Raw genomic sequence first — 16,237 nt, forward strand, 5'->3', positions numbered from 1 at the left:
TACCAAGTTTATTTCAATCCCTCATTGGCTGGAGGGCTGGGCTTTGCTTTGTTGTTGGTTTTTTTTAATAGAAGGAGAAGTCACTGTGCTCAGCCCATCCAGCGTGAGTGACAGGGCCACTGTGGGGCACAGAAGTGCCACAGGGAGCTGTGGCTGTAACTTCAGCTTCCCACTCCATCTCTGTTTGTACTGCCTGCTGAATCAATCTGCTCAAAGGCTAAATCAGAAACACTTGCCCAGACCTGGGTTAGCAAGTTCCTTTGTTGCTGTTGAATTCTGCACTGGGATGATGGGCGCCTTTCTTTAAATGGGTGATGTTTCCCAACAGCCAGCTGCTGTGCCATCAGAAACAGGGAAGTTAAGTTGTTTTCACCCGTTTCAGGACATGGTGACACTCTTCTCTGTGAACTTTTTGGAAGCCTATCTCCGGCGGTACAGTAGGGACAGGGCTTTTGTTTAATGGAAATGAAGCGTACCTTTTCCTTACAGATGCACCACTCACTATAGAGCTTTTTATGTGCATTTTAGGTTTCCCTTTTTATTTTTTAACTTATTAACTCTGACAAGTAACCTCTTGGTTGTGAACAATTTAATTCACAATTCATTTTTCTGATTCAAAGTGAACACGAGTGCCCTAATCCCCTAATGGGAATTAATTGCATGTTTCAATGCTTAACTCTGATCCTTTCTCAATCCCCACTGGGACAAGTTTCTTCCTGAAGGATCTGTGTTTGTTATTCAAAACACAATCTGAAAGGTAATGATTTTTCTTATAAAAGAGACTCGGGCCGACTGAATATTAATGCTCTTTTTATTGTGAGGGAATGAGCTGCATCCAAGAAAAAAGCTCATTTATGTAATGAAGGATAAATTACTCTGAAGTATATCTGATAAAATACAGGGAAAAAATCAGTGTGTTCTTATTCCCCTAAGTGAAAGCAGTTTGCCAGTAAATGAAGGCACACACTGTTTTTGCTTGGAAAGCTGTATTTTGATACACAGAAAAACTGTTTGCTTCACCAAAGGGGAAATTGCTTGGCTACTGAGGATTTTTAAATGACACTGTTCTTGGCCAGCAACACACCCTTTAGGATAACTGACCAAACCTAACAGTTTACTAAAATAATAGTAAATTGCAGAAAATAGATTAAATTTCTACTTCCAGTCTCTTTTTAAATATTTCTCAAACTTGAAATACATTATTTAATAAAACTCTTTCCAAGAGGAGCTGCACAGGCTCCTCTGATGTTGGGTGTCTGGCCCAGCCAGATGACAACTGTGGATGAGGCAGGCTCTGCCCAGTCAGTGACCACAGGAAAAATGTGGGAAAACATTACAGTGCAAGAGCTGCTTCTACCCTGCAGAAATGATGGAGGACAAACACAGCACAGTGTGAAAAAATAATGCAGGAACTGTGAAGGCACCTTTCCCCCCCGTTATGTTTCAGTAAAGCCAGTCTTTTACCCCATTCAAACCAATTTTGAGTGTTTCATGGTCACAGACACAACAAATGGTCGTTCAGGGTCTGTTTTCAAGAGGGGCTCACAGATGTGCAGACCAGCTGCTTGAGGTGATTTAACACTTGGGGAAGAGAGGAGGAACACAGCTTTACCTGGTTTCGCTGCCAGCAGCCCTGGCTTCCAGTTTCTCCCTTGGCCCCACAGCTTGCTGTTCAGCATTTGTCTGTCACTCAGTGAGCAGGACCTTGGTGCTGGCGTTATTGCAAATGCACCAGCACATCCATGAGATGACTCCACACCAGGTTACCCTTGCTTTTGGGGAGTCACTGACCATGACACCACACATTTGCTGCAGCACAGCTCCCATAACAGTGAGAGAGAGAAAAATTAAGATTCAGAACTTTTCCTGGGGGTCAGGGATGTGTTGGCTGATGTTTGGGATACTTTAGAGAATATCATTTGGTTACAGCAAAGAACTGCAAAAGGCTGACTTTCTCCTGGTCTCTGTTTTTCACTGATGCAGTTGTCTGAAAAGTTTCAAGATACTTGAATTGAGTTTGATACTTAAATGTGGTACAGGACTACAAGACCACTTTTGCACGTGCCAGAACAGCCCTTTTGTGCAGGCAGTGCCCTGGCAGGGCCGTGGCTCTCCAGAGCACTGGCCCTGTGGGTAATGAACCTCTTTGTCTTCCAGCTGCTTTTGCAAGTACCATGGCCCGTGTCTTCGTCTACGGCACGCTCAAGAAGGGCCAGCCCAACTACAAGCACATGATCAACACGGCCAAAGGCCTGGCGAAATTCCAAGGAAGGGGCCACACGGTGGAGAAGTACCCGCTGGTGATTGCAGGGAAATACAATATTCCTTACATGCTGAACATCCCGGGGACAGGCCACCACATTGCTGGGGAGATTTACTCTGTGGATGAGCAGATGCTGCAGTTCCTGGATGAGTTCGAAGGCTGCCCAGACATGTACCAGCGCACCCTGATGAGGATCCAGGTGGTGGAGTGGGAAGGGAAGGGCGGCGCGGGCGAGGCGCGGGCGGCGGCTGACGGCGTGCTGGAGTGCTTCGTGTACAGCACGGCCACCTTCCCGCCCGAGTGGGTCGGGCTCCCTTACTATGACAGTTACGACTCCTCGGGGCAGCACGGCCTTGCCTACGTCCTGCGGGAGAGCCGGGAATAGGGACGGCAGGGGCCGGCCTGGCCGCAGCCATAGCGCCACGCAGGTGTTGCTCGGTAACCTTTCCAGGAAAGCTGTAATGCCTTGTTATTAAATGCAGGAGCTCTCGTAACCTTCCCAACCCAGGAGCCTTGGCGCTAGTGTTCAAGTCCTGTAGGCCCAGAGCTGCAGACTCCTCTCCAGGCAGGCAGTGTCATCCTGGCCCCCCCAGCCTGCTGCAGGTAACTGGGTTTGCACCAGGTGTAAAGTAACTCTATGTGCACATCAGGTCTGGGGTCTAACTATTCCCTCAACTTCCCCCTTTGCCTTGGTGCATAATAATGGAGGTCAGTGAAAGGCAGAGGAATGGATTAATTTTTTTCCCCTGAATTGACAAAATTTGAAACTGATTTAAATGTCTGCAAAGTAAAGCACAACTCCTATTGAATATTGACTTGTAGTGGGTTTAGTAGGCTACTGCATGTAAACAGGGAAAGCTGATCAGATAACTTGGTGCTTCTAGACAAATAGGAAATTGCTGGAGAAAATGTAAAGATTAAAGATTATTCATTGCAATGGGTTTTTTCTGAACTGGAAAGGTGTATTTTTAAACCACGTTTAGTTTTAAAAGGCATTGTCAAGAAATACTGAGAGAATATAAAAGAGTTACATTTAAAACTGTATTTTTAATGTTCTACTCTAAGCACTTTGGGTTCTGCTTCTGTTCACTGCGTGACTGTAGGATTTGGGGATGAGTGTGTGTGTGTGTGTGTGTCTGTCTGTTTTGGGGGCTGTTGGGGACCAGAAAAAGCTAATCTACACTGGAGCCATTGTGAGCACTTACTGTCAAGGTGACTTTTTGCCATGCATTTTAATGCAGAACTTCCAACCATATGCAAACTGAGTTTCCTAAAGGGGGAGAATTGTATATACATTATGAAAATATCCAAAGGACCTGTATTGTGATTATTACAACATTTAAATTGGGAAAAATATATGTAAAGACTGTTGTCCCCCTGACCCAACCAACTGTGCTGGTTTCTGTACAATCTGGAAAAACCATGGCTTTCTGTTGTTACACTCCTGTGCCTTATATTTTTCTTCAGCTGCAGTGTTTGGTACAGATAGATTGTAAAGCTGCCAACGGGAGGGGAGCAGGCATTGTATGCCATGCAGTGAGCCAAAGTACCATCAAATGCAGCAAGGATACAACTCAGAACAATATTGTACTTTTGCTTCACTGCCAGTAGCCCTGTGATGGCCAGAGGAGATCCGGGGTAGGGAATCAGCCTAAACTTTAGCAGTAGTAGGCACTGCTGCATCTCATTTAGAAAAGCTTTTAAGTTGCTGCAATAAGCAAAACAAGTAACTTGCTGGTAGAATACTTGTGTCTCTTTACAGTACTTGTCTGTTTAGGGCAACCTGCAGAGACTGAACTGTGCTCCTTTGGGAAGGGGTAAGATGGCAGTAAGGAGACTTGAAAGGAGATCTGCAGGGTGCCTGCCTCAGTTTCTCCAACTGCAAAAACATTAATTTTCCTGAAAGGCAGGTACTATCCAAACACTCTCTCATCTTGATGAATTTTATAAACTAATTCTCTAAGCAGATCCCTGGATTACATATTTCCCCTCAGCCATGTGATGTAGTTAATTAGCAGTGTCTCAATAACAGGAAGAAAGCCTCTTCAGTCAGAAGTTCCAAGCAGAATCAAACTTTCCTGGTTGAACATGAGTCACCAGCCCTGTCACCAACTGCTTTCATCCTTCACCTTCCAGTAAAAGGCCCAGGCACCTCTGGCCAGAGGGTTTCTTTCTGGGAAGCAGCAGGACACTGCACATCCTGGGCAAGAAAATGAGAGCAGGCGTGCTCCACTCTGGGGCAATGGCCAAGGTCCCTTTGTCTCCCTTTCCTGTAAGCATTCAGGAGGAGGCCTGGTCTGAGGACAGCACATGCTCTTAGCAGTACCTTGGGGCAGCTGAAGACCTCTGAGAACAGTGCCAGCTCCTGTAAAGGCATCCAGTAAGCAGTATCAAGAAGATAGGGGTGGGGAAATTGAGTATGGAGTTTGAAGATAAGAAGACAATTCCCTTACAACTTTAAATGAAAATACACGACAAATGTCTGCACTAGCAAAATAAAGCCTCTAAACTGTAATTTAAATCTAATCTATACAAAGCATTAAAAGTATAATACTATAGAAGTATTTAAAATATAAGTAATTCTATAATAATTTATTATTAGTTAATAAGTAATAATTCAATAAATATATATCCCAATTCAAACTCAATCTGATCAGAATTTAAGCCATTGGTGGTACTTGTGCAGCACTTATACAGAGTAAAGGAGAACTGCTCAGTTTGCTCAGTGGTTAATTTTTCATTCTTGCCAGCCATTCTGCACAGCCTGGCTGGGGCCTCAAACCAGAGACATTGCTGTGGAGAAGACAAATCAGATTTTGGCTTTTGTTGTGTTTTCTTTTTTTTAAAAAAAAGAGGCTTTTCCTGTTTCAAAGCAGAAATGGTATTTTATTGATTTTATTTGATCCTGAAAAATCAAAGCATTACAAAGGTTATGTACAAGTATTTCTGGAAGTAAAAATCTGGGATCTGTTGCCAAGATTTAACATCTGTGTTTGCTGTCTTAACCACTGATACAGTAAATATGCCTGTATAAAATCTTGTGCATAGTACTGTCTGTTTTCTCTGTTGAATTGTCTTAATGTTACTTTACAGATAAAAATAATAAAGGCTTAGTTAATTCAACAGTGTGGAGGCAAACTTTCATTCCAGTTCCACCAGCAGATCTTCTTCTCCAACGGTGTCCCCAGCTTTGCAGTGCACAGCTTTTACCTGGGGTACAGAAACAGCAGAATTTAAACCCTGGTGAGATAAATGGCCTGGCTGACGTGGTTGGTATTGCACAGAGCACTGTGTCTGCGTGCACAGGGTGGTGGCCGCTGTGCACCTGAGGACACCCCGGGGACACAGATCCACCTGTGCTGCCAGGGCCTCGAGACCTTGAGCACTCGACCTCCAGTGCTCAGAGCCCAGCTGAGTTTTGAGGACCAGTGCTTGACAAATGGTGTCCAGCCCTATCAGGGTATTCAGGCACCTACCATTAGGTTTGCTTGCAACAGAGGTGCTTGAAGACCTGAACATCAGCTAGAGGTGCCAATTTTTAAAATGAAAATGCACTTTTTTTCACCTGGTTGCACTGCTGTTTATTTGTTTTAAATAGAGGACAGGCTGATTCTTCAATACTCATGTTGGGATGTTACAATGAAATATTCCACCATTTCTTTAATTACAGTTTTCAAATATAGCAGAATCTTGGAACTGCAGCCATGAAGTGGGTTTGGTTTCTCTCTATCTCCAGGGAGTTGGGATAGATTATTCAAATCTGAATTGGGATCCTTTAACATAACTGAACTCAGCAAAGGGCTATCACTGTCAAAATAAGTGCAACTATATCTGTAGATTAATTACATGCTGCCATGCAGATTCCTGAATTTTAAAACACAAATATCTTACACTAGTCCCTCACTTCCTCTATAAAAGGCTGCAACATGTTTGAATTCCCTTTCAGCACATGAAGCAATAGAAAATATTTGAAGCTGCATAGAGCTTGTTTCCAGTATTAAATCAGAGGTCACACTGACATGCCCAAATCCTTGTTCAGCAGATAGCTCATTTTAATCACCCAAACACTACCCTGGGCTCCTGAAGGAAATGCAGAGCATAGCCCAAGTACCAGGCTGTGATGGACACGCTGCTGCCCACATCCATGTTTGCCAGTCTGAGGCCACCAGAGCTGTGAGCAGGTCTCTGTAGCACAGGCACACTCACAGCACCGCTCCAGAAACGATGCTGAGCACGGGCAAAGTCAGCGTGACACGTACAAACAAGGGCTTTATTTTAAATCAGTAGCTGGGCAGCCTACCCAATTGCTGAGCTTCAATCTTCTAGGAGATGAAAGCAGTGTGAAAAACATTCTACCCCTTGCTTTTCTTTTTCTACAAAGCCAAGGTTCAGCAAACACCAGAGTGAACCAGTGTTTCAAATTCCCCAGCAATTTCTGCCGTGCAGTGGGGCTGGCTCCCTGTGCTGACCCAGGCACAGCTGTCCTGGAGAAGACAGGAGGCTCGCCAGCTCATCTCCAGCTTTCTCTCATTTTTAAGCCACCTGCAGCTGGAGTAAACTCAAAGTAGATAAAAACAAGCCACTTTTCTCACAATTACAAACAGGAAGATGGGGTTTGATACAGAAAAGGAATTCAAGTCAGGAATGAAAATGGGAACGTCTTCCAGCTGAAGACAAATGAACTGAGTTTCAAAACACAGTTTCAAAGCATCAAAACATGGACTAACAGCCTGTGCCAAACATCCCATTCCTGTGGAGAGGCCAAGTTATTTTAGCACTCAGAGCCATGACTTTGCACTGCAGTACAGGATGAATTCTGTTTAGCAGCTTCATTTCTACACAGCCCAAAATCTTTGTGCTTATTCAAATTCTTAACATTCTAAAGGTCAAATAATGCACTTGCTATTAAAATGGGCGCACCAAGGGGACACTGCAAGGCACACAGGAGGCCTCCTGAATGGCCTGAGCACCTTCCACATCCTACCTTGGAGGATTAATAAACCAAACACAGGTTTTATGTGGCATCTGTACTGAGTGAGTGGGAAATATTTATTATTAGGAGAAGTACAAGCAGGATGGTAAGGAACAGACCCATGGATTGCAGAACACCTTGGTGGGAAAGGGAAGGTTAAAGTGAAAAATAAAGGGGGTGGGTGGGAGAGGGAATGGCATTTTAATTACAAGTTAAAATCAGTGGATGCAAAGAGCAGCAGTAAGGGTTTAAATAACAGCAGATAAAAAATGAAATGCTTGGAAATATTAATCAAGTGAGAAAATAAATTATATAGAAATTAATGCATGAAATAAAATAATAAAGTGGCAATGTTAGAGCAAAAGGAACGGGAACATACTCCTTCTCTCAGTATTTTTTCTCTTGAGACCCAGTTTTGCACTGGATGCACTGGAAGAGGCAAGTCTGGGACCCAGCCTGGGTGACAATTTTAGAGCTGTGCCAAAAAAGCCTTTCTTGTAAACACACAAACAGTCCTTGGCATTGAGGGCCATGCTGAGATCTCAGCGAACCCTGCCAGTGGCAAGCGCCGTCCCTGCCTGCAGTCAGGCTCCCTGCTGCCTCCGTGTGGGCTGAGGGCTCCTGCCCTGGGCTGTGTGCCTCAGACAGAGCAGAGGGGCTTCACCCCAGAAGAGATGGGCTCGGGCAGGTTAGGAAATCAGCAATGGAGGAGAACATGGAACATAGATCCGCACTGTGCTCTCCCATTGGAAAGGATGGATCTGGGGCCCACATCTTGGTGATGGTTTCAGGCTGTGAATTATAATCTGGCACGGGGATGCTCTGAAATCCCAGTTTGAGGTCTGGCAGTCCTGAGACCAGCTCAGGTTTAGGGCATGCTCTTGTCACATAAGCTTAACCAGTTCCCTGCCCAGAGTGCTGGTTTTAGCACACCCTACACTGCAGCAAGTCCCAGCTCCAGAGCTGCAGTGCTGAACCCTCAGAAGCAGGACAGGCTAATGCACAGCCTTGCAAAGCTTAACAAATGGGCAGATGTGGCTTGATACTTAACAGTCACAATAATAAAATAAAATTGCTGTTTTCTCCCGCCTACAAAAGCACTTTCTATGCCTTGTTCTGGGTGGGTTTTTTAAATGACAAATTATTTGCCATTAAATAATTAACTGGCAAAGAGATCTCTCTTTTCTGGAAAGATGAAATTTGGAGAAATGGTCTGCAACACCTTTCAATTCAACTTGGCATTGTAACATCACAGAAAACAAATCATTTAGGAGAAAGAGTTATATGAATTTCCAAAGCCAGTAAAACTATTTCCTGCTGTGCTATCTAAGGCTCGGAACTACTTAACAGCATTCACAGCAGATGCAAATGTTACAAAATTAAAGACACCTCACTTTGAAAGACTTACAACAATCAGACTTAATTCCTTAACAACCAGAATCCTCCTTTTCTCCTTTTAAAATTCTATCCTGTTGACAAGTTGCATATGGTTTTAAGTGACCTAAGGTGGCTTACCTTGCCTGTTTTAGCAGCAATCATACTGTTCTGCATTTTCATTGCTTCAATTACACAAATCTCTTGACCTTCCGAAACCTGATGAAATTCAAGCAGTACAAAATGAGAATAGAGGATTCAAAATGTTCTAAGTGTGATGATTCTTATGGAAAATAAAAGGATTATTTCATTAAATGCTATAAAGACTTTGATGACACAAGTCAAGTCAGCCAGTCACACAGTCACAACACAAATGACAATCACAAAATTGGCAGCAAAATAAGGGGGGAAAAAATCAGCTGCTTAAAACTATTACCCCAGGCAAACCTGAAAGGCTCCTCTCCCATCCCATCCATTCACCTCCAGGTTCCACAGTTCACACCGCCACAGTTCAACATCAATTAAATGCAGAGCAAAATCTAATTTGTGCATTTTTAGCCAGGGAACTTCTGCTTTGCTTCCCTGGTGCAGGGCCCACAGATACTCATACTGATTCAGAAGCCAGAAGTTCCTTGGCAGGTGTCCGGGGGAGCTGGAAGGTCCAGCAGTACCCAGCGGGCTGATGCTGAGGAGAACGTGTCACCTCTGCACATGGCAGCCTCTGATGGTGGCTGGTGACTTTGGACTGACAGAAAGGAGCTCATCAGTGAGGAGCCACCAGCGCTCATCCACAGGGGAGGCACAGCAGAGACAAACTCGTCACTTTCACCACAGCTCAGAGCTCTTCATAGGAAACACTGTGGCTTCCTCTTTCTGTTTGTTTGTGTCCTGCTAGCAGGCATGTGCAAGCTCAAGGTCACCAGGAACCCACTGGGCTGCTCTGCTGGGCTCCCTGTGCCTCCCAGTCAGGTCCTCCCTCCAGTGGATCACTTGGACCACTTTGCACAGAGGAAACTGCTGCTCAAGGCTTGACAGTGGCTCTGGAGGCTGCCTAAACAGGAGAGGCAAACAAGGGATTTGGAATTTACCCAGTGTAACCCAGGGATCAGCTGGTCATTCCCCAAAGATGATGCATGCCAGGAAGGAAGGGTGCCAGGACCTACATGCCAGGATTTAGGACCTGTACACTCCTATGGGATGCCTGGTTCCAAGTGTCCACTGCAAGCCTTTTCATTGGGCTCTTTTGCAGATGGAGTCTGCTATTCCCTCATTAGCTCAGCAAGTTTGGGAGGCTTTCACTCTGATGTCCAAGTTTCATGAAACAGGGTAATCTGAAACCTGCAGAAATCTGGTTTATGCACTGTTATATGTGCCAGTGCCAACAAAATGTTTGTTTATATACACATATATATAAACATAGATATATTTCTCTAATTATATGTAAAATTAATAATACAGATTTAAGAGCAAGTGTGTACCACTTTGGAGGAATATACTAACAGACAGATGTGAAGTCAGAGATCAAATGTACATTGAATGAAGAACTTTCTAAAAATTTAAGTAAACCTATTTTTTCACTAACTCACTAAAAAGCACTGATATCTGCCTATGGATTCTGAGCAAAACAAAACAAACAACTGGATTAAAAGCTGCTTACACACCCTTTCTCCAAAAGATTAGCAACAACAGTATGAGAGGTTTGGGAGAGTAAATATGGAAAGCATTTGCTATGGGAATATGGTGTACTAACTGGATACAGAGAATAACCAAAACCCAACACTTACCCTGCAGAAATTCCATCCTGAGCTTTAGGCAAGCAGTTAAGTCATTAGCAGGTGTCCAATTTGGTGAATAGTATCAAAGACTTGTTATTTCCCCTCTATTCCCTTTCCCTGTCTTTTGTCTCCTTCCTTCCACACCTGCTGCTCTGCCTGCACCTTGTCCCAGCAGCTCACTCTTCCGCTCCTTTCTTCTCCTCCTCTCCTTTTCCCTACCTCATTACTTTTCTTCCATCTGCTCTGAACTTTCCAAACGTTTCTGAGGTTATGAAGAACCAATGAATATCTACTTTGGATTCAAAGAGAAGGAAAGAAAACAGGCAGGAAAGTTTGTTGGAAGAGGGTTTTTTTAATAATGCTGTTATTAAAATATGCATTTCAGAAACAACTTTGCCACCCTCTGGTTAAGCTCTGCTATCAGAGAGGCCTGATTACAAGGCCACAAAACTCTCTCCTCGAGCAGTTACATTTAACTGTGACATGGCTTCATCAGGAGGATGGTGTGCAAATGAACCCCCCAGCAGTTATCTAAAGAGAGTTCTGGAAACACATCTGTGGGAAAAGTACAGAATTGTCTCACTAAATCGAAAGTGTGGTGCTAAAATGTCATGAAGTGTTAGTGATTGTGGGATGGAAATGTCCCTTAATCTGAATTTCTTCTCAGTTTCCCCTCTTTCTCAAAAATAAAGTTTTTGTGTTTTATATAATGCATGCTGGGGTTGATGACAAAGGACAGTGTCTGGGAAGGAAATAACCCCCTCAACTCACAAAACTTATAGTCTAAGTATCCAGTTAATATCTAGTTTTACTAATTTGAAAGGAAGGAGGCACTTTCAGCAGGTACCACATGTGAAAATGCTGTAGCAGTACTTCTGATGAAATTTGTTGAAAATTATCTTGGTGCAAGTGTCACTTAAGCACAGAAGTTTAATTACTGTTCTTATGTTAAACCTTTACAGCTCCACTCATTGTGTTGAAAAGCGACAAATCCTAAAATTAGGCACTTGTATCTCTCTTTCCTCTTTTTCAGTCTTTTGGGCATTGTCCAATTTCTTTCATTCTATAATTGCACATTTCATTTTACCTGTTATTTAGCCTGCAAATGAAAACTGCAGAGATGTGTACAAGTTCTTGCTGTCTAACTTATTTAAGGATTTATCTGGGCCAATTTTACTGCTGTATTTTCATTCTGTAATTTATTTCTTTCAGTGGATGGTAAACCACCAGTGAAAACCACCATCTTTACATTTCCATTTAGAGAGGTCTCAGTGATGACCCAAATCTGTCAAAACAGGCAACTAAAATCAAACAAAAAAATCTCATTTCTTTGAACCGAGTAAAGTTAAAAGGGCTCCTTTTTTAAAAAGAAATTAATCTCAGGTATCTTTTCCACAGAGTTACACCACAGACAAATCGACCTTTATGTTGCTTGGTATATCAAAATAAATGAGTGATTAACTGCTAGACCTGCAGTCTGCATTTTAGCATTTTATTTCTGCATGGTGCAGTTCAAAGAGTGAAAAGTGAAAAAGAAACAGAAAAGAGAAAGAAAAGACAATGAAGAAAAAAGATCCTTGAAGAGGAGGGTACATAACATCTCGATGCTGCTAACAATTGCAGTGTGGATTTGGGACCAGTCAATGGTGCTGTTTGAGTCACTCAGGGACTGCACGGTGGCAGTTCCCTCCACTGGCCAGAAGGTTACACAGGACAGGGAAGTGTCTCCAGTCATTTCCCAACCAAGCAACTCACGCCACAGGGTGGAAGCAGAATGTGGGCAGCAGCAGGGCCAACCTGCTCCCATTGCACCTACGTGAGCAGCACAAAAACTATCCCCACCCAGAGCTAGGGCTCTCTGGAGCTCAGGAGCACGAGAAGGCGGCGCACAGCCGAGGGCATGGCCAGCACAGGATCTCTGCGAATATGGTGCACTTTCTGCAGACTTTGGTGCGTCACGGCATAAAGACTTAATGATTGTGACAGGACGTCTCCCACGTTAGGCTTACAAAATGGTCACAAGCCCCACAAGTCTTTCTGATAAACCCAATGGGCGCTGATGCATTTCCCCGCTCTCTGTCTAATTGGTGTAAAGTTTGCAGACCTGAATCACGGATCTTTTATCCAGCTTGCTGCGTCCTCTCCTTTGACACGAGGTCAGGGTTCACATTCGCATCCGATTATCGAAGTGGCACTCATTAACCGGCAGCCTGCCTCGCACCAAAATGAGCTCCCTGCAAGGGGAACTCGGCCCATTTACTCAGCAGATTTCAGCATTTTAAGGAGGCCTGAATGTCACACAGTATTGCTACATTTTGAGGAGTTTCAGACATCTCCAGCTGATGATTAATTGTGAGTGATGGGAAATAAAATCCAGTAAAGCCAGCTGCTTGCCATGGTCGGCAAAATTACTATAATGGATATAGGCTGCCAATTTTCCAGTTTTACTGGCAAGTCTTCCAAGTGTAATTAAGGGAAGTTATAAATGATATGGAAATCTATCAAGTCCCATTTATTTTCAGAGGACTCTTTCCCCTGAGACTTTTATCTTCAAGCTTATAGTTTGCTTTGTTGTGCTAATGATTTAAACCACTTCTTATTTCTGATTAAAGCCCCCAATATCCTTCACAAGAAGTTAGATCCACTTTATTCAGAAGGATTTAAAGAAACAGAAGCCTTTTTAAAGTTGTGTTTGTAAGCCATGCTGAGCTCCCACTTCCTCTTTGGAGGCATAACAGAGCATCCTCCATCTTAGGCAACTCACTACCATCTGGATTTCTGCTTCTGACAAACTCTGGGGACTGGGAAGGATTTGGTGGGGAAGAAAGGAGAGAAAAGACTTTATTTATTAAAAAAATAAAAATTAAAACACCCACCAACAACAAAACCCTATCTTGCCTCCCAATCCTAAATCCTCCAAAAAACAAAGATTGTAGGTGCTGCTTAGACACCAGGCATTTAGCACAGAGTGGTGTTGCTCACTAATGTTGTTTGATTTGGAATAAAAGCATGAAAATGATGTGCAAAGGCCTAAAATTGGAGATGTAAAGGATGACTGCACAGTATTCCATTTCTCAATTTCATCCTTCAGAGCCACAAAATGGGGGTGATACAGTTACTGGATGAGATTTACAGTAACAGCTGTGGTCTTCCCACACAAGGGAGGACCTTCTAATGGGCTAAGGTCTGTTTTGAACAGACGGGGAGTAGCAAAACAAGGTTCCCTATTAAGGGTGTGCAGTAATATTCCTGATAAAGAAAATGAGTAGTGGTAGTCAGATTGCTTTAAAAGACCTAAATCTCTTTTCACTGTTAAAAAAAAATACTAAAGCTATTTTAGAAAGTGCTAGCTGCTAAATAAATGAAAGACATGTAAATGTAAGGGTTTGTTTTTTCCTTAATCTCCTCCCCACAAACTGTAAAGAATGCATAGGAACCAGTGCCAGGGGCATATGGCTTTCTCCTGTGCTGAACATTCATACAAAAGACAGGTTCATCAGTCATTGGAGTATCTGGATAAAAAATTAGCTCCTGATGGATGGTATTTAGAGCTTACCTGCTGCTAGTACATTACCAGAGAAGCACAGGTTTTGAAACCCACATGACATTAGAAACTGCAGACCATGAAATACCCCACGTGCAGGCGCACTCATAATGTACGCCAGGTTATACAAAATAAGAAATAAGCTATTTAAACCCTCTGCCTAAAATTGGGCCCGCTGCAAGGAACCCTGGGTCAGCCCTACACAGGCCAATTAATGCACAGCATCTGCTGTATAGAAGCCGTGCATGAAGCACTTCCGAATGATTTCAGCAATTAAAAGAAAACTGTTTCCTGCCTGTTTTGACAGCAACTGTTTCAATGCAAGAGTGAGCACCAAATCATTGTGTGCAGCTGAAAAAATTAAGTCTCTTTTTTTTATCTTGTGAAAAGGAGGTGGGAGGGATGAAGATTTCTTACAGAATCGGATCGTTCTTTTGTTGTCCGACATTCTGTGTTTTTCTGCCAAATTAGACAGAAGGCTCTGAGGGTTTACGGGGCCCTCTACAGTATCACCTTCTGCTGCACTGTGGCTCCCTAAAAAGACGGATCAATATCAACCCTGCTGATTTGCCTACAAAAGTGAAAATCCCTCAATTACATTTTTAAGACCATTATATTTAGAACACAGGTGCTCTGATGTGGAACATTTTTAAGGCTCTTGGAGCTGAAGTGGAAAAAAACAATGAGAGCTCAAAGCAAATACAAGCTTAGATTTGGTTTAAAGTGAAGTGAGAGTTGTGTTTTATTGGTATCTCCTTCCTCATATTTGGGAAAACACCAGTAAACATCACTCACAATTTCCACTATTCTGCAGCTTAAGTCCCTGTTGAGCCTTTTAAGTGAAAAGGGACAATGCAAGATAGTGCCATATGAAAGAGAGTTATCCTCTCTTGTAGCCTTTTGCAAAATAACTGCAAACATGCACCTTGTTTGTGCTTGTGCAAAATCACTGAGCAGTGAGTTAAGTATGCATTCACTATTTATGAAGATACTGGGAATTTTGTTTGTTTATTTGTTGTTTAAATTTAGTCCATGCTGGTATCATTCCCTTCCCAGATATTTTTCTCTCTGACTTACTGGCAATCTGGCAGCCAGCATCCAACAAGAAAACAAATCAAGAGGAATTGGATAAGCAACAATTGCAATTCCTTGGCATTGTCCATTACCATGTAAAATAATTAGTGCGAGTTTTCTCTTCTTTCCAAATTAACTTTGAAACCAGAGCTACAGAACTGCAAATATAATTAGCGGCAATTAATAGTACTTGACAAATCATTACTAAACTTTTTTTGCCACGCTCCTTTAACGAATGAAGCTGAACATAGCACATCCCACATCTTCTGACCTCTGACTGAAGGTCACTGATGTCCCCCTGACAGCAATCAGCACTGGTCATTGCACTCCCACTTATCCAAAACACGCTGCCCCAACTGCCTCTGCCATCCCAGGGCGCTGGGCAAGTGATATTCAGGCAGAGCACTTCTGGGGCTATTCTTCTGCTAACTCAGCCTAATCTCTACCAATCAACTTTTTTAGTAACAGCTGAAATGTTGTCTATTACATGAAGAGGCAAAGCACACTAAAATAATAATGAAAAAATTATATGAATTCTTCTCAAAGGATTGGTAACATTTTTTCTCCTAGGAGGAAACTTGAATAATATTCACTATTTCTAATTTATCAAAATCAGATTTCCTTCTTTATTACACTGTACTGGAACACAACTGCATAAAATATATAGTAAAATTTTTTCAAGTCAAATATGAAAAATACATTATGAAATACTATTACAGTTAATTTTTTTTCAATGTAACTACAATTATTACTCATGGCCCCATGTAATAAGAATGGTGATATATTTAATTCTTTTTTTCTGGATATTCTACAACCATGAACATTTCCTGTTTACCAACAGGGCTTTTTGGCCCAGAAGATAAACCCCAAGAAAACTGTCAAATACACAGAATCATAAAAACTATGTAAGGTTTGTGACCATATTTTGTCAACTTTGCAAATTCCCTTCAACTGACAAGTGGCATTTATATTTGCTCTGAAGAACAGGAGCAAGGAAAGGAGGGGAAGGGAAAGAAAAAGGGAAGACAGCAGAAAAGAAAACATTCATACACAAGAGAAAAGTAGTATTTGAATTAAATAATATCTTACTAAATTATTGCTACCATATTTATCCAAATGCAATATGAAACTTAAATACATTTTTTCTGTTTTAATCTGGATCTTGCTTCCCTGCTATAAATTGCAATTCGTATAAGATTTGAAAAGAGGGTTTTTTTTTAAGATTTTGAGGTCTG

The 16,237-nt window shown here is 42.4% G+C and overlaps 2 protein-coding genes across 5 annotated transcripts in view; one reads left to right on the forward strand and one right to left on the reverse strand.

Moving 5' to 3' along the window:
• GGACT (gamma-glutamylamine cyclotransferase) overlaps window positions 1-5,386 on the forward strand; it is a 28,176-nt gene extending 22,790 nt beyond the window's left edge. For both annotated transcript variants that reach the window (XM_064712187.1, XM_064712197.1), the window contains exon 2: window positions 2,158-5,386. In XM_064712187.1, the coding sequence (XP_064568257.1) occupies window positions 2,175-2,648 (474 nt within the window). In that variant the 5' untranslated portion in view covers window positions 2,158-2,174 and the 3' untranslated portion in view covers window positions 2,649-5,386. The remainder of the gene's footprint in view (window positions 1-2,157) is intronic.
• The window catches only part of PCCA (propionyl-CoA carboxylase subunit alpha), a 299,270-nt gene continuing 288,153 nt past the window's right edge, over window positions 5,121-16,237 (reverse strand). For all 3 annotated transcript variants that reach the window (XM_064712168.1, XM_064712163.1, XM_064712177.1), the window contains 2 exons: window positions 8,751-8,828; window positions 5,121-5,473 (listed from right to left, as the gene is read on the reverse strand). In XM_064712168.1, the coding sequence (XP_064568238.1) occupies window positions 5,405-5,473; window positions 8,751-8,828 (147 nt within the window). In that variant the 3' untranslated portion in view covers window positions 5,121-5,404. The remainder of the gene's footprint in view (window positions 5,474-8,750; window positions 8,829-16,237) is intronic.

The sequence above is a fragment of the Zonotrichia leucophrys genome, chromosome 1, assembly GCF_028769735.1.
Source record: "Zonotrichia leucophrys gambelii isolate GWCS_2022_RI chromosome 1, RI_Zleu_2.0, whole genome shotgun sequence".
Taxonomy (NCBI): Eukaryota; Metazoa; Chordata; class Aves; order Passeriformes; family Passerellidae; genus Zonotrichia; species Zonotrichia leucophrys.